The sequence below is a fragment of the Phaenicophaeus curvirostris genome, chromosome 14 (assembly GCF_032191515.1).
Source record: "Phaenicophaeus curvirostris isolate KB17595 chromosome 14, BPBGC_Pcur_1.0, whole genome shotgun sequence".
In the NCBI taxonomy this organism is placed as follows: Eukaryota; Metazoa; Chordata; class Aves; order Cuculiformes; family Cuculidae; genus Phaenicophaeus; species Phaenicophaeus curvirostris.
In genome coordinates, this window is record NC_091405.1 from 5,361,906 (window position 1) to 5,388,557 (window position 26,652).

The 26,652-nt window shown below is 39.6% G+C and overlaps 1 protein-coding gene across 1 annotated transcript in view; it reads left to right on the forward strand.

The window, feature by feature from the left end:
- BEAN1 (brain expressed associated with NEDD4 1) overlaps window positions 1-24,402 on the forward strand; it is a 52,893-nt gene extending 28,491 nt beyond the window's left edge. The window contains exons 3-5 of the mRNA XM_069868546.1: window positions 7,910-8,119; window positions 10,711-10,852; window positions 23,566-24,402. Of these exons, the coding sequence (XP_069724647.1) occupies window positions 7,910-8,119; window positions 10,711-10,852; window positions 23,566-23,914 (701 nt within the window). The 3' untranslated portion in view covers window positions 23,915-24,402. The remainder of the gene's footprint in view (window positions 1-7,909; window positions 8,120-10,710; window positions 10,853-23,565) is intronic.
- Window positions 24,403-26,652: the final 2,250 nt, after the last annotated feature.

A 26,652-nucleotide genomic window follows, 5' to 3' on the forward strand; every position in this document is an offset into this window, starting at 1 on the left:
TTTTTCTTACTATCCAATCTAAACCTTCCCTGGTACAACTTGAGGCCATTCCCTCTTGTTCAACCCCTTGATACTTGGGAGAAGAGACCAACAGCCACCTCACTACAACTTCCTTTCAGGGAGTTGTAGAGAGCGATGAAGTCTCCCCTCATGGAACAAGAGGAAAGGGATTAAAAAAAATTAGAAGCAACACATAGCCTCGAGCCCTCTAGAAGGGGTGTTTGAGGCATATAGAAGGTGGATATGACTCCTGAGGCTGAGTTATTAATTCAGTCTCAGAACTTTGTTGCAGACATCATCTTTATGAGCGCTTTTACAGAGGTTCAAATCATATGAGCAGGTTAACAATTGCTGAAAGATGCTGGTTAATATAACTAATTGAATATTTGAAAGCAAAAAGGAAAATACAAAACTGCATAAGTTTAAAAGTCTCATAAACTTGAGCCAATTTAATATTAATCAGCAGTGGATAGCTGATTTACAGATTCGTAAATGCATATAGCAGGCAGCAGAGCACAAGTCAGCTGCTCACCTGTTGTTACTGTTAGAGCTCACGAGAATTTCATCCCTGCCTTCTCATTTTCTCTGTGTAGGTGGAAAGTAAAGTTTGTAAAGAATGGAACTTCCCACAGAAAAGTTTTGACTTCTGGGGTTTTTTCCCCCCAATATAGATTAGGCTTCCTGCCTGGCCTATATCTTCCATGAGCGGTCACCTGCCTTACAGGTATCTCTTTAGTCACATGAGATCACTAGATCATTAGATCTAGTTCAGACAGAGCTCAACCTCCTGAAAATGGTTGAGACATGAGACATCTGGATCACAGTTCAAGCAGACAGACTGCTAAGGTAAACTACAGAATTATTTGCCAATTACAATTTTTCAAACTTTTTCCTCTCAGAATAAAAAGAAAAATTATTATATTGCTACATTTTTCCCCCCAGATTCTATATGAGAAGCCAAAATACCAGTTTCTCACATTAAAAAAAATATCATTGGGTTTGCCCCGGTCAAGTTACTACCAACCCAAGTTGGATTTGAGCTTATGAAGCTAACTTTACTTTAATGGGTAAAATAGGATTCTCATCGTACTTATTTCCAAGCCCTAATATAGAGTTTCTGAAAAAAGTAATAGGTTTGGGTCCTGCTTATAAAATTGTATTAGTTCAAAGTTGTTTGTATATGAGAAAATACAGGAAGGAATATATTGTCCATCAGAAAGTGAGCTTTTATACTTCCAGAGTGATTTGTTTCACTGCAGTGGTATTTATCATGTTGATAACATAGACCATGGATCAGAAAATTGGAAGATTTTTCCTGTTAATTTGAAACAGCACCTATACATGCGGCTGTGACATCAACATAATACCCTAAAGCCACAGCATCTGAAAAGATTTATTTTCTGAGCCCTTATGCAGCCACATTCTCTTTGCTTCTGACATTCTCAATTTGCAGGCTGCTGGTGATCCAATCTTATTCATTTTGGCTCTGTAATAAGGATGTCAATGCAAGAAGAGAAAAGTCATTATCTGATAGCCAGCAGACATGATAAAAAGGCAGAGTTAGATATCTCAGAGGAAAGGCCACCCTTTCTGCCTTGGACAAGCTTCTCAAGGTCACAAGCGGCTTCTCTACCTATAAGTGTGCTCTAAATTCATTTTAAACTGAGAGCATCAGATAAAACTGAAATGTCCTTTCCACACAGTCTCATGTTCTGAGTAACGGTTTGATTTTTTACTATTAATCAGTGAAAAGTTTTAATTATGATTAGAACATATACATGCTGTGAGAAAGATCAAAGAGCGAGCTGCAGAGAAGCTTGGTCTAAATGTGTGTCCTGCCTGGCTAATGGCATTCATACGGATTTGGATTATGCCGAGTATCTCCCACACTGGCAGTAATCAGGCAAGACTAGTTAACCACTTGTATAGGAAAAGATTTTTTAACTCAAACTTAAAAATCATAATGAATTCACCTGGTTTTGGGAACTGTTTAAGTGTTACACTTGCAGCAACTGACAGCAAAAATATATTTATTCATAGATTTGCCAAATAACTACTAAGTAGCATTCCAGAAGATAAACTACAACCAAGCACAAGTTAATGGGCTTTCAAAAGCAGTAACTGGATGAAATAGCTTGAGCTGCAATATACATGAGCCAAACTATATCCACCAACCTTTAATCTATGAATACGTACAACATACGATGCCCTTTACAAGCCCCATTAAGGTAAAAGTTTGAAGCAATCCCTATGTGTTTATTACTGAATATCAGTTGTAATTTAGGAGGCAGTTTAATTTTATGCGTGCAAATCGGAAAAGCACAGAGAACAGCAGGACAAGATGTGATGGGCCCCCAGGCTGTAGAGGCAAGCAGTGAGAGTTAAATATACTCCTGGGCCTCCTGAACTGAAAATTTCCTCATGCTATTTGAATGGCTTTTGTAAAACAGATTTACAGCAAGAACATTTCCCAGAGTATTCTAGTCTTCCACTTGTTTGCTCAGCTTTGCTATGAGACGAGACAAATGTGAAAGGACCAATAGCCTTGCCTGCTCTTAGCATCATCGTCAGTTCTTCCTCATCACTACTGAAACATTTAACATACTAAGGGAGCGGTTCTTATCTGCTTCTGGCTTCTTTCAAGCATAGGAAGAATCTGATAGACGACATTCCCATAGTGTGGTAGGCTGAGTGGTTTTATTATTTCGGTATTAAAAACACGCAGATGTGAGTTCACATTGTAGCCTGACAGTCTGCAGTGCTGCACAGCTGAGAGGGCAAGAACCCAAATGTTCAATACATTCAAATATTAAGGCAGCGTGACCTAGCTCATTACATGTGACACCAGCCAGATCTACAAAACCCTTTCTCTTCAGTAACAAATTTTCCATCTTCCATACATCAACAATCTGGTATTTACTCAGTTTTGAAGTCTTTATGGGCCCCTAGTTATTCCTTCCTTAATAAGTTGCCATCACAGCTGCTGTAGATGTGATGTGGTGCAGCACGCAACAGTAGGTGTGCTAAGATTAATCTTTCACCAGGGGCACAGAGGGTAGCCTTGCAAGAAGACAGAAAGTAGACTGCAAGAAGCTCTTTGAGAAAAACACATAGAAGTTTATTCCCTATCCTACCTGCTCAGAATTACTGAAAAACACAGTATTTTCCTCTTTTTTTATAATGGGGAAGGAGCATTCAGTTCCACCTTCATCATTAAACGGGACTTTTAAGCAGAGAATCAGAAGAAAGCATAGATCCAACAAGTGTTCTGTAGAACATGGGATGATTTCAATATCAAGTCTGACAGTGCTCATCTGTTCTCATATGCTTTCCCCTTTGTGGAATTACTGAAATTACTAATACTTTCACTACACCTAGGTATTGGAAAAGTTAAAAAGAAATAAAAGCAAAACTTGTTAAATCACCATTGCACTTAAAACTGGCAGATGGTTTGCACAGAGTTGAACGAAGTATAAATGTACATAAAACAGAGGCCAGATTTCAATCTGCACCCACTCCTGATGCATGCCAGGGATAACCAAGTCTCATAAGCAGATGAGATCTAGCATAAATGGGAGATTCCAGCCTTCCTCAGCATCCAGATGGAATAGGTTTAAATCCAACAGAAGGTTTGAATCCAACAGATTTTTTTTTTTTAGCTGCTTTACTTTAAAAAAGATTTAGCTCTTACGGGGTCTTTACTTTCAATGACTTGAATACCATCCCTGTCTCCCTTGCTACAGTTCCACTCTGTACAAAGCCACTACCCACAATTTGAAACCTTTTTCAGCTTGATTTTGTAATGCGCCTCCCCCTGCCTGGGAGCTACAGGAATAAGCAGTGCTAACAGCAGCCCAATAGCAGCTGTAGCCAAAGGCTTGTTTCTTAGTACAGCAGCAAGGGCAGAATCTAGTTGGTCACTCTTGCCCAAATCAAATTATCTTTGACCACTCATAAAGGCAGAATTAGTTCCTTGCTGGGACCTCTCAACTCCTCTTTGCCATCTGTCAATCTCCTCCCCTTGATAAAGAGACTGCATATTCCAACATTGTCACAACCAGGATTTAAAAAACAAGGATATCAAAAACGTGCTCCAAATGGCTTTGGTGTTTGAGACACTTTGTAATGATTATTTAAAAATCAAAGCATATTATGCACTATCATATACTGAGCTTCCTCCTGCTCATTTCCAGTCCTGTCCATTTTGTTAATATTTCATGCTTAAAGGTAATAGGAGGTGCTAGGTGCCCAAATAACTTGTACTAACCCAGGGTGTACATGCAATACAACATGGTTCTGTCAGTGTGCTTCAGCTCTAGAGCAGCAAGGAACCACTAAGCCTGTTGTGTCCTCAGGCAAGGCTTAACTGAGGCTGGCAGGGATGTAGAGGTCTATGATTCTGCACACAAAATCCTCCCAGTGCAACACATCAGCACTTCATGAGTTATTCATGCACATTTCAGTCTGGGAAACAAAACCAGTCTGCGTCTTATCCTCTCCACTAATGATAACACGAATTGGCATCTTTATTAAGACAATGGAGGGATTTTAAACCAGAGGAAGAGATTTGGTTATCTTAGTAAGATCCAGCTTTAAATCATCTTGGATTTTTAAAGTGAACAAAGAAAACTGTATCAATTACAGACACTGTTGCAGCTTCACTAGGCTTGATGTGCCTACAGAGAAAGAAAAAAACAACCACACAAAACAACTATTTCAGCATGGAGAGAAACTATTTTCATTTATACGTATTGCTTCCATTCTGTCTCATCTGGGATACAAGCAGGTAAAAGCCAGGGAGAAAAGAGGGAAGCCACTCTTAATTAAGGGCTGTATCGTGGACAAACCAAACTCCCATGAAGCATCTGCACACCGAGACATTTAACTCTGACAGGGTCTGACCCAACTGAAACTTCAACATTCCTTCCTGCCGAGTTAGAAATGAGTAGGAAGTGTCCCTTCAAAGAAGGAGAAATAGCACAATACACACCACAAAAACTCCTCCTTGAGTTACATGGAATTCCTTTACAGGCTGGTCTGTTTTGATGCAGGAGCACTGGGTAAAATAATATAATGTGGTATTTTCAGGGATTTTGCAGATGAGTAACAGATCATCTAACACCAAATGAATAGTGTTGGCAATTTTCCACGAGTACTGTAATTCTGCATGAAGTGTTCGCTAAGCCATATGTGCCCCTTCCATTGCATTCCCAGCCGTGGCAGCCAGCCACAACACCCATTGCTGGATAAAAACAATGGTTTGTACATCCAATATAATTCATATTTCAAAAATTATATATAAAGGATTCGTGCATGTTTACCACTAAAAAATACACAACAACAAAACAATCTGGTCTACTCCTTTGTTCTGTAGAACCTTCCTGTTCAGGGGATCATTTGAAAGTGGTCCCAGTTTCGGAAGCTCCAGAATCACTCTCTGTGGCCTCTTGTTTTCCCCTAAGCTTGGCAGGAAGTTCTATCACCGACTCATTTCAGTACTACCTTACTCTGAACTGAAGACCACAAACGTGATGCATGGAGCAACCTCAGGCCCCAGACTCACGTTCCTATCATGAAAGCAACAAAGTTGACTCTTCCCATTTGTCCTTGCAAGTCAGCCAAAATGACCAATAACTCATCCACCCATACTTTCAGTTCAGGCGTCAGTTCTGTGCAGCCGTGGTTTAAAAACTGGCACTGCTGTGATTTTTGCATCTTCCAAAGGTAGAATTTGCAAAATCCAAATAAACACAGCTATGGAAAGCCAGCAGGAATACACACACGTTGGACATATTACCAACAGAGACATCTAAAAAAAGTGCACAAATGAGAATTAGAATTTTGTACACTTTGAGGAATCTTAGTTCTAGTGCAGTGGTCATAAGATCAGCAGAATCAACCCCTTAAACATACATCCCATACCCAAAACGTCTTTGCGCTGAGCATTAAGTAGAACAGTTTTCTGTACACTTTGGATTTCATGCTGACATTTTATTTTCAGAAAATTCAGTTTTCTCTTTTGGCGTGAAATGCTTCGTAAAAATCTCAGGACGTTTCTTGGCTTTCTATCTTAATTGCTTATAAAGATTCTCAGCCAACAGTCAAGTGCTTCTAAAAAAATTAACAAAAACCCCATGACATGCTAATTCCCCAGGTTTTTTTAAGTTTCTAGTTAGTTCTCTCAATGCTGAGCGTTAGCCAATGATAATATACATTGGCTTGAGGCCATCCTCTTCTTTTTAAGCTTATTGTGACTGTTAGACACTAAGTGGTGCATCCCAAAGGAAATGAAATGTTGAACACTGTCTGCTAACATCCATCCACATAAAAAGTGCTTGCACTTCTGAAAGCACATATTCACTTTATGGAACATTAAAAAGAGCAAAATTTTCTTAGCTTTATTTTCTGTACGAAACAAATTATTTATCTGTCCAGCTGGCATCTAGCCAGATATAAAAATATATCCATGCCATATTTAAAGCTAGTCTTGGTGTACGTGCAACTCCAATAATTTCTTGCACCAATAAAATTCAGGTTTACTTGGTTCATAGCCTGATCCTAAGCACCTAATGGACATAATGGGAGATTCCTTTTTAATTCTGGGGCGAGGGGGGTAGTTTCTTTGTTTTTCAGTAAGCTGTGGATTAAGGATAGGAAAATGAGTGCTCATTGCAACTTCTTTTCAAGGCCTAGGCCCAAATTTGGTTACCTTTACTGCACACGCAAACTTTTGTCCACAAATAAACATACCAAGACCTTTACTTAAGCAGGGGTTCTGTGTGCTGAAATCCTGAATCCTTTATCCCATCATTTCTAACACTCACCTCCCCTCCTTTAGTACTACAATCCCCTATAAGTACATCTATGGACAATTAATTCACATATAATCACACATCACCAGCTGATTCTCTGGAGGAAACTAACTGTTTAACTTCTGATATTCTCTCTTTGGCTTGTCTCAAAAGGATATTTGGCTTGGGAATAAATTACTGGAGTTATTCCTACTTTTCATAGCATATTGCTGCATTTTCCTTTTCTCTCATGTGAGCAGATTTATTATTGAACTTAATTAATAGATGTAAAGAATCATAAGGAACCTTAAAGATCATGTCGTTCCAACCTCCCTGCCATGGGCAGGGATATCCCGCTAGAGAGTTTGGGGTGTTTAACACAGAGGAAAGCAGTTACAGTTTTTGCCACAAACCGTACGAGTGCATTTTGACTGAAAAATCAAAATGAGGTGGAAGTGAAAGTAGAAATGTTCTTGTGTGAGACTGCTTGCCTGGAACATAGGTGCCCAAGCCAGGCACAGGTTGGACTTGATGATCCAGTGGGTCTCTTCCAACCTGATGATTCTATGATTCTATGACCCGGTGAAGCGCGGGGCATACCTACTGTGCCACAATACTTCCACGTTGGTTTAAGGGGAGGTCTGGCTGCCCACACAGCTCCTTCCTCACACTGTATCAGGCCAAACTAGAGAGGATGAAATGCAAATGACTGCAAACCTCACCTCTCCGCAAGGCGTGGAGCCAGTTCACACACTAAAAAAGCCGGGACTGCAGCGCAGGTTTGGCACCATCCCTGGGTTTCTATTTAAACTTATGAGGGAGCCCAAAGGTCAGTAAATAAAGTTTATTTACTTTCTGGTTTTTAATGAGTAAGATTTCAGTGCTCATTGTGGTGGTTTTCCATTTCAACATTTTATCATATCCTCAGGCCAGCAGGACTGCCGCGTTGCCTGAACTTCTATGTAATAACAAGCCCTAGCTTTGATGAAAATCTCATGCCTCACTCAGAACACGACTCCGAATGAGTCTGAAAACCCTTAGTTTTGGCATCTGTATCACCACACTTTGTCAGTGTCTCTCTTCACAACTGACATGTTCTTTCCTTCTCTGCTATACAGAAATTCACTTGAACCAGAGCAGCCCAACTGGTGAATTCCCCAGCTATGGTGAAAATGGAAATGATACCAGTTTACTTGTTTCACCCCTTCTGGTGGCTGGAGTAGTGATCGGACTTGTGCTCTTTCTCTCCTGTGTTACCATCATCGTTGGCAGTCTGCGAAAGGACGGACGGTTAAGACACCCGTACCTGAGGAGAGACACAGTATATGGTAAGATACTTAGTTATAGCAAGATAATGCTTAACTTTATTAATACCTAGTGCTACAGGCAACAAAAACCATCTGACTGCTGTGCGAGAAATAAAAAAGTAAAATAAGTAAAAATCAAGATGAGTAGGTCACAGGCAGCTTTGTAGTTTATTAGCATCTTTGTGGTGGCTCTGAATTCTCATAGTACAGGCTTCCTAGGTAATGGTTAACAAAAACAAGGCCAATACCAACAACATTTCTTAAAGAGCTTATTTTTCCTTGCTACACTATTAAGATTTCTTCTCCATCACTAGACTCCTGATAGCTGATTTTTATATCCCATTATAGCCTTAGTGTAGCATATAACAATTTCTATTTGTCACAGAACCAGCAGTCTTTTCAGACCTGCACTGTGCAGCAGCCTACAACAACTGGGCAATTCCTTCCTTTCTGACCAATGTTAATAACCAGACATGAACAAAAAAAAAGGGCATCAAAACGTCATTACAGCTGTCATCACTGAAGAGACTGGTTTGCTCTCAAAACAATGCCAATTCATAACCTCCTACCCCCTGACAAAAACTCCCCCTGCACTTCGAAAGGATTTGGGAATATGAAGGAGTTAATTGTAGAATTATATTTTTTGGCCAATGTTGGGTTTGCTGACCAGAAGTTAAAAGCTGCTTTGTCAAGGAAATGACAGAACCTGATTATCTCTACATTTAAGGAAAAAAAAACAGTTATAAGAAGTTACTTTGTAAGTCTTCGAGTAGTAAAAATACAAATTATAAATGGATTAATGAATTGAGAGGATCCTCAACCATTTTTGTCGTCTGGGGCTGAGGAGCTCCCATATCTGCAGTTTGTTATGACAGTAGAGTTCTTTGCACATTGTTGAGGTTTTCTTCTTTAAGTAGAAAATATAATAAGTGAGTCACATAAAAACATATTGGCTTTTATCTTGAATTCACTGAGGTAAATCAAATACCCACTGAAGTCAGTTGGACTTCATTTAATTATTGGAGGAATTTTCATGTCTAAAAGAAGCACGTTTCCTAGGATCAGTTTTTCCACCTGGAGCCAGGAATAATTTTTTTTTTTGCTTTTCCAGAAATGTTTATCCAGATAAGTGAATAACACCTATATTTTGGGAATAAATTTTAAACTGCAAGTGAAATGAAAACTCCCATGGTAATGTACAGAGGGAAAAAGGAGGCAAAAATCCTGAAAACTAATGTCTACTATTATTTTAACATCTATTTCTCCTACTTTTCAGCAGCTAAATTTGAGATTAAACAGTTAAACTCAAATTGGAGTTACTTTCTTACCCATGAACAGCAGTATTTTGGCAAGATAAAATACTGACCATTAAGATTCAATCACTACATTTAAATCCACTGCTATGTTAATTTCAGCTCCTTAAAGGACCCTGAAGTCAGGCAAAAACACGAAAGACAATTTTCTAACTGCTGTTAGCAATAACAGTGCTAGAGAAACGGAAAAAGAGAAGCAGTGATGTTTTCAGAGAAATTCAAAAGAATAATCTGAAGCTAAATTGTGCCAGTCTACCCAAGTGCAAATTTGACATTAGTACACGCCATCCTAATAGCCCAGCACGCTTCCACCCGCCAGCTTGGGAGCAGTGGGAGGCACTGTGAGGTTGGCTTCCTTCACTTCTCAAGCAGAAGGGAAGCACAGTGCATAATAGGCTGGATTAGTCCTGGTAAATTCCTCAGGAGTAAATTGGCAGAGGTGACAACTGCCAGAGTGGGGAGCAGACAGTTCAAGTGAGTCCTGCCCTTTGCCCTCTGCTGAGAGAGACACTACTTTGATGGCACTTGAGAAGCTGGCCCTTCTCTCCAGGAACTGTTTCAATGCAGCCAGTGAAAAGGAGAGATCGCTTTATTTTTAAGACAGTTAAGGAGTTGAGAGTGGAGATGGCTGAATTTCCACAATATAGAACATTCTTGTGGAAATTTACCGCAGAACACTACACACCAACTGCCCTGAAAGACAGAAAACAGCACTAACTTCTTGGTATTTCTTGAGCTATGAAGTTCTTGTGTGAAACCATTATGAGAGCCCCACAGCAGGCAGCAGGAGGATTTTTCTCTACTGTTTTTCATTTTTTCCCCTTTTTGTGAGTGTTTTTATTCAGAACAACATTTTTCTCAAGACACACCTACAGTCAAACACCTAAGCCTCCTTTAAAAAAGCCTTCACAGAGCTGGCAAGTTTTCAGTGTATGCAGCTCCTGGGAACTGCAGCAATCCTGCTGATGTTTGAAGATGTACACAGCAGAGCTGACACTCCTTTTCAGCCTCTGAGGCATAAGAAAAGCTTTAGACACTTGCATCGTGTAGGGCAGTACTAAATATATAGTCTGTGTGCCACAGCCTGAAACACCACAGTTCATCTGCAGATAATGCTGACTTCCTCTTAAAGGAAGAGAAATGCCCTGGAAAACGTGATTGTTCCAGAATACCGATAATTCTTCTGCTTCACATAGGGCTTTATTTTCTGATTTATGGCAGTGTTATGAACAGTGATATTGTTTCAGAGCATCCACCATGGAGGAAAAGAGCAGCAAGTATTAATTGCCTGTTTTCCAGCTCCAGATGGCTTCTCTTATGGCGGCTCTTTTGGAGACCTGAGATCCACCTGCATGGAGGAGTTTCCCCCAGCTTTTGATTTTGGTTCCTATCTGGATACGCTTTCTCAGGTCAACGTCATGTATCCTGATTCACCTCCATGGTAAGTGCTTTCCTAACATTGAGTGTTATAGTACTGCTCTTGCAAAGACTGTTAAAGAATAAAGCAAAACTGCTAGACCTGTATCACTGCAAAACTGCAGGTCACACACTCTAAATACAGACATTGTTTGGTTTGAGTGAAAGTTCAAGTTTTCTTTAGCAGAATATAATTTTATTATAAAGGTACAGTCCACTCTCATTCTATGATTTAATAATATTCACATTAAAATCTATCATATTGATGCTGTACTAATGAAACACACAAGTAAAATTACTTATGAAAACTTTTCTTTGAAGGTCATTATTTTATAAGAAAAAGTTTCACATCCAGGAATAAAATCACAAGAACTTTCCATTTACATTTATTACTGACCTTGAGACCGTTCACATCAGAGTAAACAGAAATAACAAAAGAGGAACAAAAAGAAAGAAAAAAAAAAAGAACTGCAAGAAACCTTTAAGCCTTTCCATATTTTTCAGAAAGTCTCACTTCTTGGGGGTTGGAACTGGATCATCTTTAAAGTCCCTTCCAACCCTAACTATTCTACAATTCTATGATTCTCAGCTTTCTTAAACTTGATATTCTATCAGAAAGCAGTACTGAAGAAAGTAGGCCATTCTGACACACCTAGTAATTGTACTTAACTACCTAGTTTAGGACAGGGAGAAAATTGTTTGGGATTGTCCATCTTATGTCAGTAATCTGTGAAGGAGGATGACTGCCATTTTAGTGGTTTAATCTAAATCTGCTCCAGAGAGCCGCAGCTGCCTGCTTTGTAGGAGCATCTTTGAAGGAGAACATCCTTCAGATATCAGGCAGTTCTAATTGCATGGCAAGGCAGCATCACCAGAAGAGGCTCTTTCCAAAACCAGTTATTCCAGAAATTACATGGCAGCTCCTTCCATGTCTGTGTGCCTGCATTCAGAGGGTGCAGTAACAGCCATCGCAAATGACAAGAGCCACGCTTTAGGCTGTCTGTATCTCCTCTGTGTGCCTCCATACACCTTGAGGTTAATAAATGAAGGAATTCAGTTACTCCCTCCATTGAACCAACAGAAATCATTTTAAACAGAACATTGCTTCAGGCTTTCTGTACTGCTGTATCTTATAAACAGCAAATACTGGTTCAACAGCCAACTTTTCTTCCCCTCTTTCCTTTTAAGCAGACTCTGAGTTAAACTGGTATCCTCCAAAAGGCAGCCCTTTCCTCGTTGCATACATGTGATATAGAGCAAGTCAGCAGCGAACACATACAATATAGAGATCTTTGCTTCTTCTATTCTATGCATGCTTTACAAGCAACCCTTTATGTATTACAAAGTCATACCTTGTAATAAACGGGCTTTTAGAGATGGTGTAAATATTTTAGAAGAAAGCTTACATGTGAAAAATTATTCTGAGACTGCCATCTAAATTTGTAGAACTTCATATAAATCCACTTAAAAACATAGACTGGTTTTCGGATCCACACCCACAAGTCTTTACTAATAAAAGCCAGGCAGCTGACAGCCAAGCAACAACTTGAGTGGGAGTTGGCCAGATTTCTGAGAACAAGCTCAGACTCCTATGAACAAACTCCGAGACAGATTTCTTCAGCAGACTTGTCTCCTAAGATTATACCAGAGGTTGCTTCCATTTCCAGTTTGAAACAAGCCCAGAGAAGGATATTCCACCTCTATGGAGTTCTCTGTTCAGGAGATACAGGGTAGCACTGGATGATTTGGGCTTACCTGTAAGTTCTCCAGCTACTTCTGTTGCAAGCCTGGCACAAGTTAACTGTCTTGTGTCCTACCTTGCTCTAAGAAACTATTCTGGAACATTGGAACTAGGATCAGAGAGACTTAAAAGTGTCCAACCACCTCCTGTTTGCCTCCCTGAGGTTCCTTTCTGGGCTGAGTAGACTGGGTCCCTGAGGGGCACATACACAAAGAAACACTGCTCATCCCATTATTGTTAATGGTTTTGCTGTTTTCTCACTGCTACCATAGCTAAATATTTGAGAAAAAAGTAGTTTTGACAAATCATCAAAATCTTATTAAGTTTTACATATTAGCAATGCAACTTGGAGAACACTTGAGGAAAAGTAGAGCTTACAAGATGGCTGAAAGCAAAGCTATGTAGAGAAACATTTAAACTTACTATTAATACATTAGGTAGTCCAGTGTAACTTTTTGTTCAGAAAACTATTGGTTGAGAAGCATTGTATGAATATGCTGCATTACGTAAGAGCCTGAAAAAATTATGCCCAGGTGCCTTTACACTCTCCTCCATGGCATAATAAACTCTATTTTTTCTAATTAGTAGAGTATGAAGATTATTTAGACTGGTGGGTGCTAGCAGCAGGAGAACTGACTGTCTGACATGGCCTTGGAGCATAAACAAGACATGCTGGGCCTTCTGCATTTAAAACATTAACTCACTGGCATCAGTCTTGTTACATATGATAATATTTTGAAGAGTAGGTTTACTGAGATGTGGCACTGGCTAAATTAATGCAGCTCCTCCTTTTAATTCATGCAGTGCAAGATGTAATTTAAAGCTAAACTAGCATGCCCAAAAGCTAATACTGCAACTGTAGCATAAATGGAACAGAAACAAAGAGCAGCGAGGAAGGCAACTGCACTGACAAGTCACTTGCAACACCTATTTGAAGTGAAAGGATTGAGTGAGAACTGGTGTTCTGCTGCCACAAGCAGACACCAAGGCATCAGCTTCCTTTAACCACATTGTTCTAACACCACCTGCAAGAGGCCACAGAGTCACATCGCTGCCTCCAAGTACTCCTGAATGTACAGTTGTTGCTAAAACCACACTTTCTGAGACGATTTCAGTAGAAAGCACAACAGCTCTGTTTGGCCAAGGAGGTGATTATAGTCAGTCTAGAACTAAAGTTGGGCTTTAAAACATGAAATGAGTGGAAAAGGAATTTCAGGGAAGGGCTGTTGAAACAAAGAGGGTTCAGAGTGCCCATCTCTACAGCTAAGGGAGAGCTAACTCTTCAGGACTGCCCACTCTCCACTGGGAAATCCAATACAAAATACTATTACATAAAAACTTTAATTGGGAAGTTAATCTATGAAAAATGCCTTGGGATGTTAATAATTTAATTGCTTTGATATCTAAATCACAAATTTCATTTGAGGCTCACTTTGATTATTACCAAAGACACCTCCACGGACCACCTTCTTACATTAGATTTTAGGTTAGATTTAGGGGAATACCATGCACTGAGCTCTGTCATTAGCCTCCCATAGTTGCAGGGTGGTTACAGAGAAACCATTCGATCAACTTGACTTGACAGCCCAACATATAGAGTACTCCTATACATAAACATCCCTTTAGGATAAGTAATGACTTTCTTATGAGTCTCAGTCCTGTGTCAGTATCTGTCAGATTGACTTTTACATGAGGCATAGAAGGAAAATGTAAAAACAAAATACAGTGGGGATGAGCTAAGCAGTTTCAAGGTATTAGAAGTCTGTATTTAGAGCCGATTTCTAACATGTGCAGATACTTGGAGCAGTGCTAGGAGATAAGTTTCATAGTCCGTGTCAGCCAGCAATAGCAAAATATTTTTGTTTAAGAAACTTCAGTTGTCTGAGAAGGATGATCCAGATGTTCTAGTAACAATTCCAAACCACAGAATTCTTCTCCCCTAGTAAATTAGGTAACTTGAACAAATTCAACTAGGACAAAATATAAGCACAATCTCCCTCTCACAGTGTAACTATCATTGTAGTAAAGATGATTTTGAAAGAAATACTGGAAAGCCTGTAAAGCTGGTATTTGCCAGTTTGATCAACATTCACTGTGACAGTATGAGTAAAATAATCTAATAAAATTTTTAGCATCTTTAAACTTTCAAGGGGGATAAAAGAAAAAATCAAGAGTATTATTTGAATTACATGTCAGGCAACACATCATTAATCAGAAAAGTCATCTGAAGTTTGATCAGGATGGCTGTAGTTGTCATTTTACATAGACCAAACATGCTGATGTTGACACTCTGTGGATAATACCTCTATAGATAGAAATCACAAGCTCATTCTCATGTTCCCTATGCCCAGAGCTCACTGTAACACATACATTTATAATGAGTCTACGAATTTATCTTTTTATATATATGTAATAAGAACGCTTTTTAAAAATATGTTGAGCTTACCTGTTTTAAATATCTCAAAGTACAGTACCAGTCAAGCACTAAGTAAATTAAAAATGACTGCATTTTCTTTATGAAAGCCTCTAAAATCGCTCAAAGTAGGAGATTTGAACTTTCCTGCATGAAAGGAATTTTATCACCTTCTCACCTTTTGGTCAGAGGAAATGCATTTCACCCTACCTGAGTAAGTGCTTCTTCACTCCTTAGCGATTGGATGTTAATGGTGTGGCCCAAGCTTTTAAGGAGCCAAGGTTATCACCTTTTCCATCTTTGACTTATGGCTGGCTAATACAGAACATCATTGAAGAATGACTGCTGAGCAAGATGGAGTGATTTAGGTTCAGGAATAGTTGTAACAGCAGCCACAAAAGTCCTCTCTGTATTTCACATTGAAACATATCCTACAGGGTGCACTATGATAAAAACCTGTTAGTCACTCACTATCCCAGTATTCACAGTAGAACACACTGGAGTTTTTTTGTTTAAGTGTCCTCACTCTACCTCATCTGGTCATCTTGACTAATCTATGTAGGATCAATTCCAGAGAAAATGGTCTCATTTAAGCTTGATAAATTCCAGTGCTCTCAATACTCAAGTTCAGTCTGCATTGTTTAAATAGGCAAATCCATTTTAAAATTACTTTAAAGTGGTAAAAGGAAATACTCACGTCTTAAAGACAGGCGCTGGTTTCCCTCTGAATATGAAAACTATTAAAAAAACCTATCTACTTAAACTACTTTCTTTTCCAAGACACTCTTTTCCATCCCTCACTCCTAAGGAAGCAAGTCAGCTCTATCAGAAGAAAGACTGAATCAGCTTCCTACTTTTTCTTGAAAGACAGAATTAGGCTTACAGGAAGCTAACAAAAACTTCTTATGTTGTGCTGTATCCCTTTGCCAAGGCCACTTCTCCTGCAAGCACGGAAGGTAAGTAGCTCTTGGCACATTACGATGACAGCTGGCGAAGCACAAGATGGCCATTTGTGGTTAAGTTCAGATCTCGCTTCAATACCCTCACTGAGATTTTCAGTCACTGAAGTTAAAAAGACCATTGGAAACATGACAGTTTTAAATGCACTGGAAATCACAACATGAGATAAAACTCAATTCTTCCTACTCCAAATTCTGAGCAGCTAGACCCTCAAAAGCCCCTCCCTTCACATCCTAGTGCTATTCCTAATTAATATTAGACACGGAAATGAATTAATTGCTTTTTGATTAGGTAGTTGCTCTCCACTGTGAAAGAGTTTTTACATGACACCTGCATTTCCCAGCCCATCTAGTGAACACAGGGAGGTTGCCTTAGCACCCAACATGAATTATTATTGTGGTAACCTCCTTATTTCCAGCTTAAGCCTCTTTACAGCCATTTTATGATAGGGTTTTTTGTAGCATTTCCATTCCTCTTAACTACCCATGCATTTCTCTTCACTTGTTTTTATATTTGTAGTCAAAAATCATCTCATACCTCAGCCTGCATGTTGTGAGGCGAAGGCACAAAGTTCTCTTAGCTTTTTGCCATCAAAACTGTCTTTTGGGAGGCTGCATTGTCTGCCCAGCCTTTTGCTACACCTGTCCCAGTTTCCATCTGGAAGTGCAAACTATCACTGCATATTAAAAAACATCCAGCTGCAGTGAAAGCAGAAAAACCTGATGAAAGAGAGGTGCCAAGCATTTCTAAGCAGAAAGTTGTTGTGCCACGTGGAACAACCACAACTTAAAGCTGTTAAGTCACTGATAACAGTACTGAGAAAAAATAAAACAGACAAACCAAACCAACAAACAAACAAACGAGTATTTTTCTTTAATTTCCCAACAGTTGGACTTTCTGTTACATACTGTGGCTAGGATTTCCTTCACCTGCTCAGAATTCACTCCTAGAATAATTAAAGCAAAGCCCATTCTAGGAATACAATCCTAAAACATGGCAAACTTCCTCAAATATTAACAGGTTCTAAGCATTCCTGCTGACAAAACTGGTATTGTTTAGAACCCTGTTTTGTTAGATCAGCGTTGCCCTACAGCTAATAAAGAGAGAGAGGTGCCTCTAGAACACCTTAAGAGGAGTCCTCCCCTTGTTTAAACAGCTGCATGAGGGGCATGATTTAGTGGTGGGCTCGGCAGTGTGAGGTTAGGGGTTGGACTCAATGATCTTAAAGGACTTTTCCCAGCCTAAAAGATTCTTTGGTACAGGAGAAGGCACCACTTAACTACATCTGGTTATGTTTGCACTACCATTCTTCTAATTGCTATTTGCTAACTGCCCAACAGTTTGGCACGTTTCTTTTTTTTTTAATAAAGAAAGATGGTTTGGCTCTTCATACTAAGTCACTGTTAAAGAATTAAACTATGTGAATGAATAAGACAATCAGAAACATGGAATGGATTGCTGTTGTCTGAAAATATTAAACTAATGCTTAATAAATTGCTGACAAAGCATGCAAAAGGAAAGTCAAAATATAGTTGGTGAATGCAGCTACTATCTCAAATGGAAACTGTCAGTATCAAAATAAACCTGGAAAAATGTCCTATCTCATGACATATGTCACTGTAAGAGCCATTCTGTCAAGAATTATACATTTCCTCATGGTAGTTACACATCAGCAAAGAACACATGTATGCTAAGAAAAAATACCTCAAAAGAAATACTGACAGATTTCCAAGCTGCTGTCCTACAAAGCCAGCTGTTAGCAGATGGCACAATCAGAGACAGCATCATCAGGTGAACTACTTACATGGTCAAACACATCATTTTTCCCTTTGATCTTTTAGTAAGTTACAGTATATTTGTTCTATTTGCAGGGTTTTTTTATTAGGTAACATCATATAAACATCCTTTGTGTTGTTTTCATCATAGCTTAAACCCATCATCACATTATTTTCTAGATTCGGTGATTCTGTTTACCATTATTAAAAGAAGACAGTAGGTCATCAGCAAAATGGAAACAATGCAGCAGGAGCAATTTTAGTAGAGTCATAACATACAACAAATGAACGCAGTAAACAAAAAGACATCTATTTTGCAAAGAATTCCTCATTCTCCAGACTTGCCTTTTTTTCCACTAGCTATTGTTTGCATCCTAAAAAATTCTGTAAGTCGAACCATCTTTCTTCCCCAGAGAGTAAGTCATAATTTATGAATGACAGCAAGTTAAATAAGCTCTTTTGGGTTTCCTTAGCAACAAACCTATCCTAATACTTATTGCAATGAGACCTGACAAACTCATGAAGTTACTTCTCCCCCTACAACATTCTGAGTCAACAAGGTCAGCTTGAAGAGCTGCTGTATTTTTTAAACAGCACTATTCCCCTTATGGCTCACATTGCATGTGGTAAGAGGATGTTAACAGACATCAGCCCTCCTTGCCCTTCCAAGAATAATTATCCTTTAAAAACTCAATAGCACAGTCTTCAAGGACAATGAAGTTATTCTGACAAGAAGCAAAGCCAAAAAAGAGATTGCAGAAAGTAACACATTCCGTGGCCAGTAACCCTTTCCTTCCCATGGCTGCCTGTAAGATACACTGAACGTTAAGACAATTTTTAAAAAATAATGGATTCAAGTGAATTTGTCACAAGTACTGTAACCATGGATTTTTTTCAGGGCTGAAAAAGAGATGCATGATATTCCTAAGATGCAATATAATGAGTTCCTGCAGTTCATTATTAAGTTATGGTAACATAATATCTTTTCAAAAGCATTTGCTTTCTTGTCTAAGGATTTTCCTGTGACTGCTGAACTAAACTTCAAGCATCAGCTACTTCTTACATGTACAGTAACTTCACAGAATTGAATCTCTCAGCTAAAACATAACCATCATTGTATTTTTTGCAAGAGACCACCAAGTATTTTTGTTTTTCCACTCAAGTCATGCAAGCTGCAAAACATAAACATACAGACGTAAAACCGTATATACATAGGTGTCATCCCCTCAGTAGTTACTGAATTTGCACTTTTATGATATGGCTAAGAATTTCTGTCTATGAGCTGTGGTCTAAGACCTACCCCAGTTGTGTCTCTTGTGTTGCATTGATGGCCATCTGAGTACACTGTGAGCATTTAACTCCAGTAGCTAAATCAGGAGAAATCCAGTCCAGGGAAAAAAACAACACACATACCAAAAACTCACTTTACAAAAAAAAAAAATCCACCCAAACCCACACATTCACATGCACAAAAATCCCATGCACTCAACCTTTTTGCCTGTTTAGTTCCAGGGATTGTGGTTGGGAAGAAGTACTGCAAAGAATACAGTGTATGGAACAGGGCAAGGGACACTTCTTTCAGTGACATGGACATTGGCTCATGTTGAAATACCAGCTTTCCACATCATGGAGCTTTCCAGCTGCAACCTTCTCAGCTGAAATCAACAGCATTAGCTACCATACATAAGTGGTCTGCAGGTAGCAGTACGATTTTAATATTAGGCATCATCAATTGCCCGTTGTTATGGATGCACTGGTTCTTTTTAGTGGCAGTCATCATTACACAGCACCTCTTGCCCCTCTGGTATCAGGGTCTCCATACGAGCTGTGAGAAAGCAGTTCCTCCATTCTATTCTAGTTTGCACTGTTTGCAAGTAAAAAGAGAGAAGCCCAAAACCTATGTCAAAGGTGCAGTCCTCACACTGCAGTACAGCCTCACAGCACTGCTTAGTCCATGATACACAGCTCACTGTGGTAAAACACAGAAGTCCATTCACCTCTGCTCTTAAAATAAAGCTTCATGTTTGAGGAAAATGGTAAGGCTTTAGTCCAGTATCACCAAATCAATACATGGCAATCAACTGCAAAAAAAGGATTGCTATTACAATTTTTTATAAGTAATCCTTTTAAATCTTTTGAGGAATGATTTTCCAACCACCAATATAGATGGAGAGTCAGCACCTGTCAAACTGTGTATTGCTTCTTAAAATACTTGCTTAGAATCCTGCAATAAAAAAAGATCTGATAAAGACTAAAAGCAGAAGTTTGCGTATTATGGTCTTTTCGAAGGAAAGACTGTGCTTTCCTGCCTGCAAAATAAAATTCATGCTTCTACTGTTGATAATTCATTAGTTATACTACAGGAATGTCTCTCTAACAGCAGTCTGAAAGCAAAAACCACATTGCCAAGACTGTTGTAGGGGGTGGGAAACAGACTAAAAAAAAGAACGAAACACTCAAAACCAAAGGAAAAAAATACAAAGTTAAAGTTGTGTGTATAGCCTTAGTTCTTCTTTCCATCCTCAACAGAGGATGCCAGGAACTTTATCTGTAGCCTCCACTACTAGTATCATAGCAATAGTTGTGTGTGGTGTCAGCATTACAAGCAGAGATACAATGCTTAGAAGAGAATATGGGAAACTGAGTATCAAGATCATAAATTTCTAATTAAATACAAGCAGTCTGGGGTTTTTTTTTTAAAAAAAAAAAAGCTATTTTAATGATTTGCAGTTGCCTCCTTGGTCACAAAGATCTGTAGGTGCAGCTGTAAAGTTACTTAATTGAAAATTTGTCTTGTGTTCCTTACTGCCCTATTTGATTATTAAAATTTGAACTTCATAGCCAAAAATGGGGAGGGAAAGGAGGGACACATTACTTGTACTGGAGTTCGGAGAAAAAGAGAAAGTTCTTTTTTATCCATCATATGTATGAAAAAAAGTGCTGTAACACTAATACATTGGTATTTGGAATTAAACACTAAAATACCAGTTCTTGAATACCATAATTTGCTAGCCATGTATCTTGATGCTTAAAAGTCTCCTTCAAAAAAGATCACTTTTCTATTTATCCCACTGAGCATTTTACTTCTACAGAGCTGAGCTATGGTCCATGAAAGATATTAAATTAAATCCAAGGGAAACAAATGCAGATGATCAAATAACAACAGCAAGCAGAAGGTTCATACCATGCCCATTTCTCCTTTAGGGCAGTGGCAGATTTCCATTGCCCTGGGCCTGGGCTCAGAATCAGGAGACAGAAGCTTCTTCCCTTTTGTGGTTCAGCAAAAGGATTCAAAAATTTCCACCTTGAGACTCACATTACTGTAGGCTTTTCAAAACTGAAACTGTTTTACTATGGTAACAGGAGCCAGTAGGTGCTCTTCATTAGCCTGATTAAGTCAGTCAAAATCTGTGGAAAGACTGTAAAGAAATTCACTGGGCTTTGGGTCAGCACAATGTAAAGTAAAGATGCAACTCATAGTAAGTAATCCTACAAAGAGTGACTCTTTACTCTTGCTGGGTTCATTACGAGTTGAAGACATCAGGTCCTCGACCTCTGACTGAGGTCAGGGATATTAAAAGAATATTGGGTATGCTTGAAAGCTACAGTGGGTAGCGTAGAGGCTGGAACAAAATCTTTTCCACATACTATACAACACCAATTAGACCCCCTACTTGGTGAGGCTTGTTTCTGAAGTATCTTAGCAGCCTTATTTAGGATGTTCAAAGCAAAGTTATGTTTTTAAGTATCATTCTTCTTGATGCAGAAATCAGAATTTTCTAGTCTGAATTCAAAACCATTGTCCTCGTGAATATAAAAATAAGATAAAGGAGAGAAAAATAAAAACAAGTGTGGATATTTGAGTTATTTAGTAACCTTTATTTTAGTTATTTACTGAAAGATTTTACTTTCTTACCTTTCTCTTCCTTAAAAACCACTTCCATCATCACGACTAGGAACCATGCCATCAAAATCAGCTATGAGGGAAAGGTATGAATGAGTGCAGCACAACCAAGTATTGTTCTAAGACACAGCCTCTGTGGTTGATTGCAGTAGTTTTGAGCTCGCTCTAACCAACACAAGCTGCCCTGCTGCAGGCCACTTCTAATCTGCAAGTAGGGTTTATTAGCTTGGATTGAGCCTGGCAGTAATGCAGTCACAGGGGACAGAGTGACTGCCTGCAGTCTACTGAGAAGATATATGCTAAATATCCTAAGTTTCAGGAAATACCTTGGATCTTAATAGTTCTGCATTAAAGTGGTTGAGGAAATGGGTTCTTAATTTGTCTGGCTCCAGCAGAATTGCACTTCAGGTTAACTGAGTAGGTACAGGTTTTTACAGGAAAATTTCCCTCCTTCCTAACTGGATTTAAAGTGGTCCTGAAATAGTCAAACAAGGCAGCCACAAACAAAACAGGCCAAACATTTCAGATCATGCTTTTATGACTCTTCCTCACTTTTGCCTGTAGCCAGTGAGCCAGGAAAATGAGACCTTCTTTCAAACCACTAGGCCTGGGCTGATCTGACAGCAAAAGCGGAGTTAGCTTTTGTTTGTGGACAAAGAGGCAATGCTAGGATAGCCAGTCAGCAGACCACCCGGATAACAGAACAGATTGCTCAGTTTCAGTTCAGCTCTCCTTGGGGCCACAGCGCGATTTTGGGCTCAGAGGGCTGGCTGGTGCCAGTGCAGCACAGTACAAATGTACGGAGCCTGCTCATGTCCTCTGTTCGTTCCTATCCCCTTCCTGCAACACAGAACATGGGAAAACACAAGCACAAAGACACACAGGTCTATCCAGGCTCATTATTTACCCCTCATAGGTCTTCCTAATCCGTGCAGTCCAAGCTGCAATCTAAAGTGCCTGTCTGCATTCACACCGGGACAACAAGCACCGAGCACAGGAGTGGAGTGAGGCAGTAATGTTTTCCCCTGGCTCTGGCTTGGTGGCACAGATGGAACTGTGAGAGCCTGGAGAGACCCGAGCTGGCTCCCCACAGGAATCCCGCCAATTGGTCTGTCTTGCGTTCTTCCTTTTTGGGAGGAAAACTACAGAGAGTCTGCCGAGTCTCTGAGTGACCAGCATGAGTCTGTCAAGATTATTCATTGCAGCTCTACACCTCAACGAGAAATCCTGCTGCCCCTGCCAGCACAGATAGAACACAATGGAATCGTTTGGTTGGAAAACACCTTTGATGTCAACAAGTCCAACCATACCTGTCCGCTACTAAACCATATCCCTGAGCAAACCACATCCCTGATCTGCATCCCAGAAAACCCACCGCATGTAACCACTGGCTGAGCACCAGAGACCTGAGTCAGGAGGTCAGCGTTTCATGGGATACCCTACTTTAGATTCCACTTCTCTAAATCTTACTTCATAACTATACTGGCAACACCACTTCCTTTTTCCCCAGCCATTTCCTAACTCTGCTATTTAAAGGCAGTCAAGAGCAGGAATGAACCGCCACTGCGTTGCACCCGCAGCAACTGGTGCAGCGTGCACAACTTAGTGTCAGGCAGCAGTGCTATTCCTCCTGCTCCTGGATAACTGGCTTTAAGGAGCTGGGCTTAATCACCTCAGCTGAACAGTGCTGACACAGATGCTATTTCCATGGAGGAGGAGATGGGGTCTGAACTTTCACCAAGACCTCTGGGATTACCTTTAGGTATTTGGAGATGTGCTTTTTAAGTACTATGCTCTCAAGTGGCAGGGTAAGCAAAATGTGGGCTGAGAAGCAAAACACCAGACTACCCTTTTCTTCTCGCTTTACCTGCCCCTGTTATGCTGAAAGTAACATACTGTGGCATTTTTCACAGGAATCTAATGGAAAATTCTTTTTTTCTTTCAGCTATGATGAATGTGTGGGGCCAGGAGCAACACAAATATATATACCCACAGATGATCCCCCCCCATATTCTCTTACGGACCCTTGTCAAAGAAATGAAGTATCTATAAACATTAGCCTGGAAGAGGAAGCAGCATCTGGGACCACAGGACAGGCTGCAAATTATGCAGTTGGACTGCAGGACTTGCAGCAGCCCATTTCATCCATCTCTCTGTCGTCTGTCACTCTGGAGGCTGCTCCCCGATATGAGACAGTGGTGTGTGAACAGAATATCCCTATGCCACGTGTTCCAGTGGAAGTACTGAAAAATTCTCCCACCGACTATCAGACCTTTCTAAATCAAATCATGTGAATAAAAGTTGCTCTTTCCTTCAATTCTTCTGAAGAACTCAGACCGACAAACATGTTCAAATGGAAGAATAAAACCTCTGAAAGTTTTACCTATTTTATATATTAAAACAGGGATGCAATGGGATTTTATTTTTTACAGTGAATTTTGAAAGCCTAAGTAAACGTCCCACTTTGTGCTTCGAAGTGTTCCATGCCATCACACAGCATAAAAGAGCAACAGCAACAAGCAGCACGCCTGACCTTTTTGAAGCATTTCAAAACACATTGAAGTCAGCCATTCTTAATGTACATACATGTTATCCAGTCAAGCCTACTTGTTGATTTTATGATACTCTGCATGTTTTAGAGCGGAAGGAAAGAGAACAGCATTTTGTGGTCTTTGTAGGTGTCACTAGTACATTTCATTCAGTGTCTTGGCAACAAAGCATTTTGACATAATTCTTTGTCTAAATTTGTATTCCAGGAGGCAGTACAGTGCCTGCAAAGCATGGCTATCGGTACCATACAAGAGCCAAAGAATAAGGAAAACACTATTTTGATAGCCACATTTTTCCTTCGGAGACCCTGGCCAGTACCAGGCTTTCCAAGCCATTGCAAAGCCTGCTGCAAGTCTTCCTCAAAAGAAGCCAGCAGTAACTGATAGAGAGGTGGCAGTGGATCCCCAAACAGCAACTGGCTTTACCCGCAGAAGCTGTCCCACAGCTCTGTGCAGGCCTGGGAGCTGCCTGCCCTTCACAGGACTGGACTTAGACAAGGAAAGGGCTATGTCTGGAATCCCAGAAGATGCTCCATGCCAATTCCCACGCATGACTGCATTTTCAGGCACTAACTGGTCTCTGTAGGGACCCTGACCTCTAGCAATTACATTAGTGTGATGTAAATAATAGCTGCTGGATCTGTCACGCCCTGTAACCAAGAACCTCACTTAGTGCAGAAACCTCTTCTATTAGACCTGATCCTTTTCACTGAAATGTTGCTACCCACAAGTGTATCCTTTATTCATAGGCTTGGACTTCTCACACATCTGTATGATAAATGCAGGAACAGCAGAGGTAAACTGCAGATGTTGAGTTTGGTCTTAGATGGTACACGAGCGCTCTGTTGCCTCATAAGGACTGACCCATACCTTCAGCCAGTACTAGTTAGCACAGTTATCAGGGGCTCATCTCCACTAAATCTCTTAGAGGTAATTTCACTGAAAAAAAAAAAAAATACACTGATAAAATGGGCTTCAGTTTACTACCCCCACCCAAGGTTATGTTGAAATGAGTATAGTAAGTACGTAACTGTGTTTAAAGGGAAGCATCATCCAAATTATTAAAACTGCACTTAGATTTTCTTTAAATACTAAATAATTTTCAACTGGAATCATCATTCAATACTCCAAAGATTGACACAATTATAATTAATACTTGGATGGGAAGTAATTATATGGTTCTCACTGCAGTATAAATTATACCATTACTGAGTCACATACACATGATGAGATAAGGTAAGTATGCTTTTTGTGCCAAAGAGATGAGAGTAAACACATGTTTTGCTAAAATAACAAAATTCTTTCATAATTCAGCAAGGTCTTCAATATTCTCAGTATACTATTCCCAAAACAACAAAAATTCACAGTTTTGCATTGCATTGCAAAGCTGCTGGCAGGCATTGCCAGAATGTAGGCTGTATTTCACATGTATTTTTAACAGACAGAACTATTCCTCTGTAAAAAGTACTTGTGTAAACAGTTTTGTGGTAAGCAAAGTATCTTACAGTAAGAGAAGCAAAACTCTACACTGCCTTTTAGGGGCCAGAAATGAAAACCACCACAGAAATGTACCAATCAGATTTACTGTCAGAAAAAAAAAGAGCAAAGGAAAGCCCAAAGGTTTAATTATGCAGAATAGAACATGCTTTCATAGCGGTGTCTTCCTGCAGCTCCTGGAGATCTGCCTAGAACAGGGACCAGACCTTGCTCAGTAGAGGCTGCTGGGGCGGGGGGAGGAGGTGGAGGGAGAAATTGAACAAACAAATATTAGAAGGTGAATGCAATTATTTTTTTTTTTCTGAAAGTGAGTCATTCTTTTACCTGTAACATGGCAAACCTGCGTGTTCTTCTGAAGACAAGCACAGAGGGCTTTTCACACGTGCCAGGCAAGCCTCTGTTCTCTTACAGATGCTTACAGTTTCCGCACATTGGGGTAAAACCTTTCAGCCTGCTTGGTTTGTAACCTGACAGGGATTTCATGACCTTCCACTAACTTTCTATCCATGGTTTACAAAATTAACTGATTTTAAGTAGGCCTCTGATGAAAATGGGATATTTCTATTTAATTCAAGATAGAAATGCATTAACAAGATTATAGAAAACTAATCAAAGTTTTTCAAAGTCTCACAGTTATTCATCCTTAGCATTGCAATCTGGATTACATGTAGCAACACTACTTATGAACAGATGCCTACTCCCTCTTGTGGTATACAGCTTTATAAAGTTAATTCATCTACTTCTCACACTACAGAGTTCACAAGGGGGGACTCATCCATCAAAATAATCCCAACTTTATTGTCAAATGTCTATGGAAGCCAATCAAAACACGCGCTTCTGTACTGTAGCATTTTTCTAAGCTATCACTAAACGCATAGGTTATTGTCATTCATCATAAACAATTATCTTTAAAAACCAAATTGCAAATTAAAGGAGAGCACGTTACCTTCAGTGATACTACAATCACTTGCAAGAGTGGTTTAGAA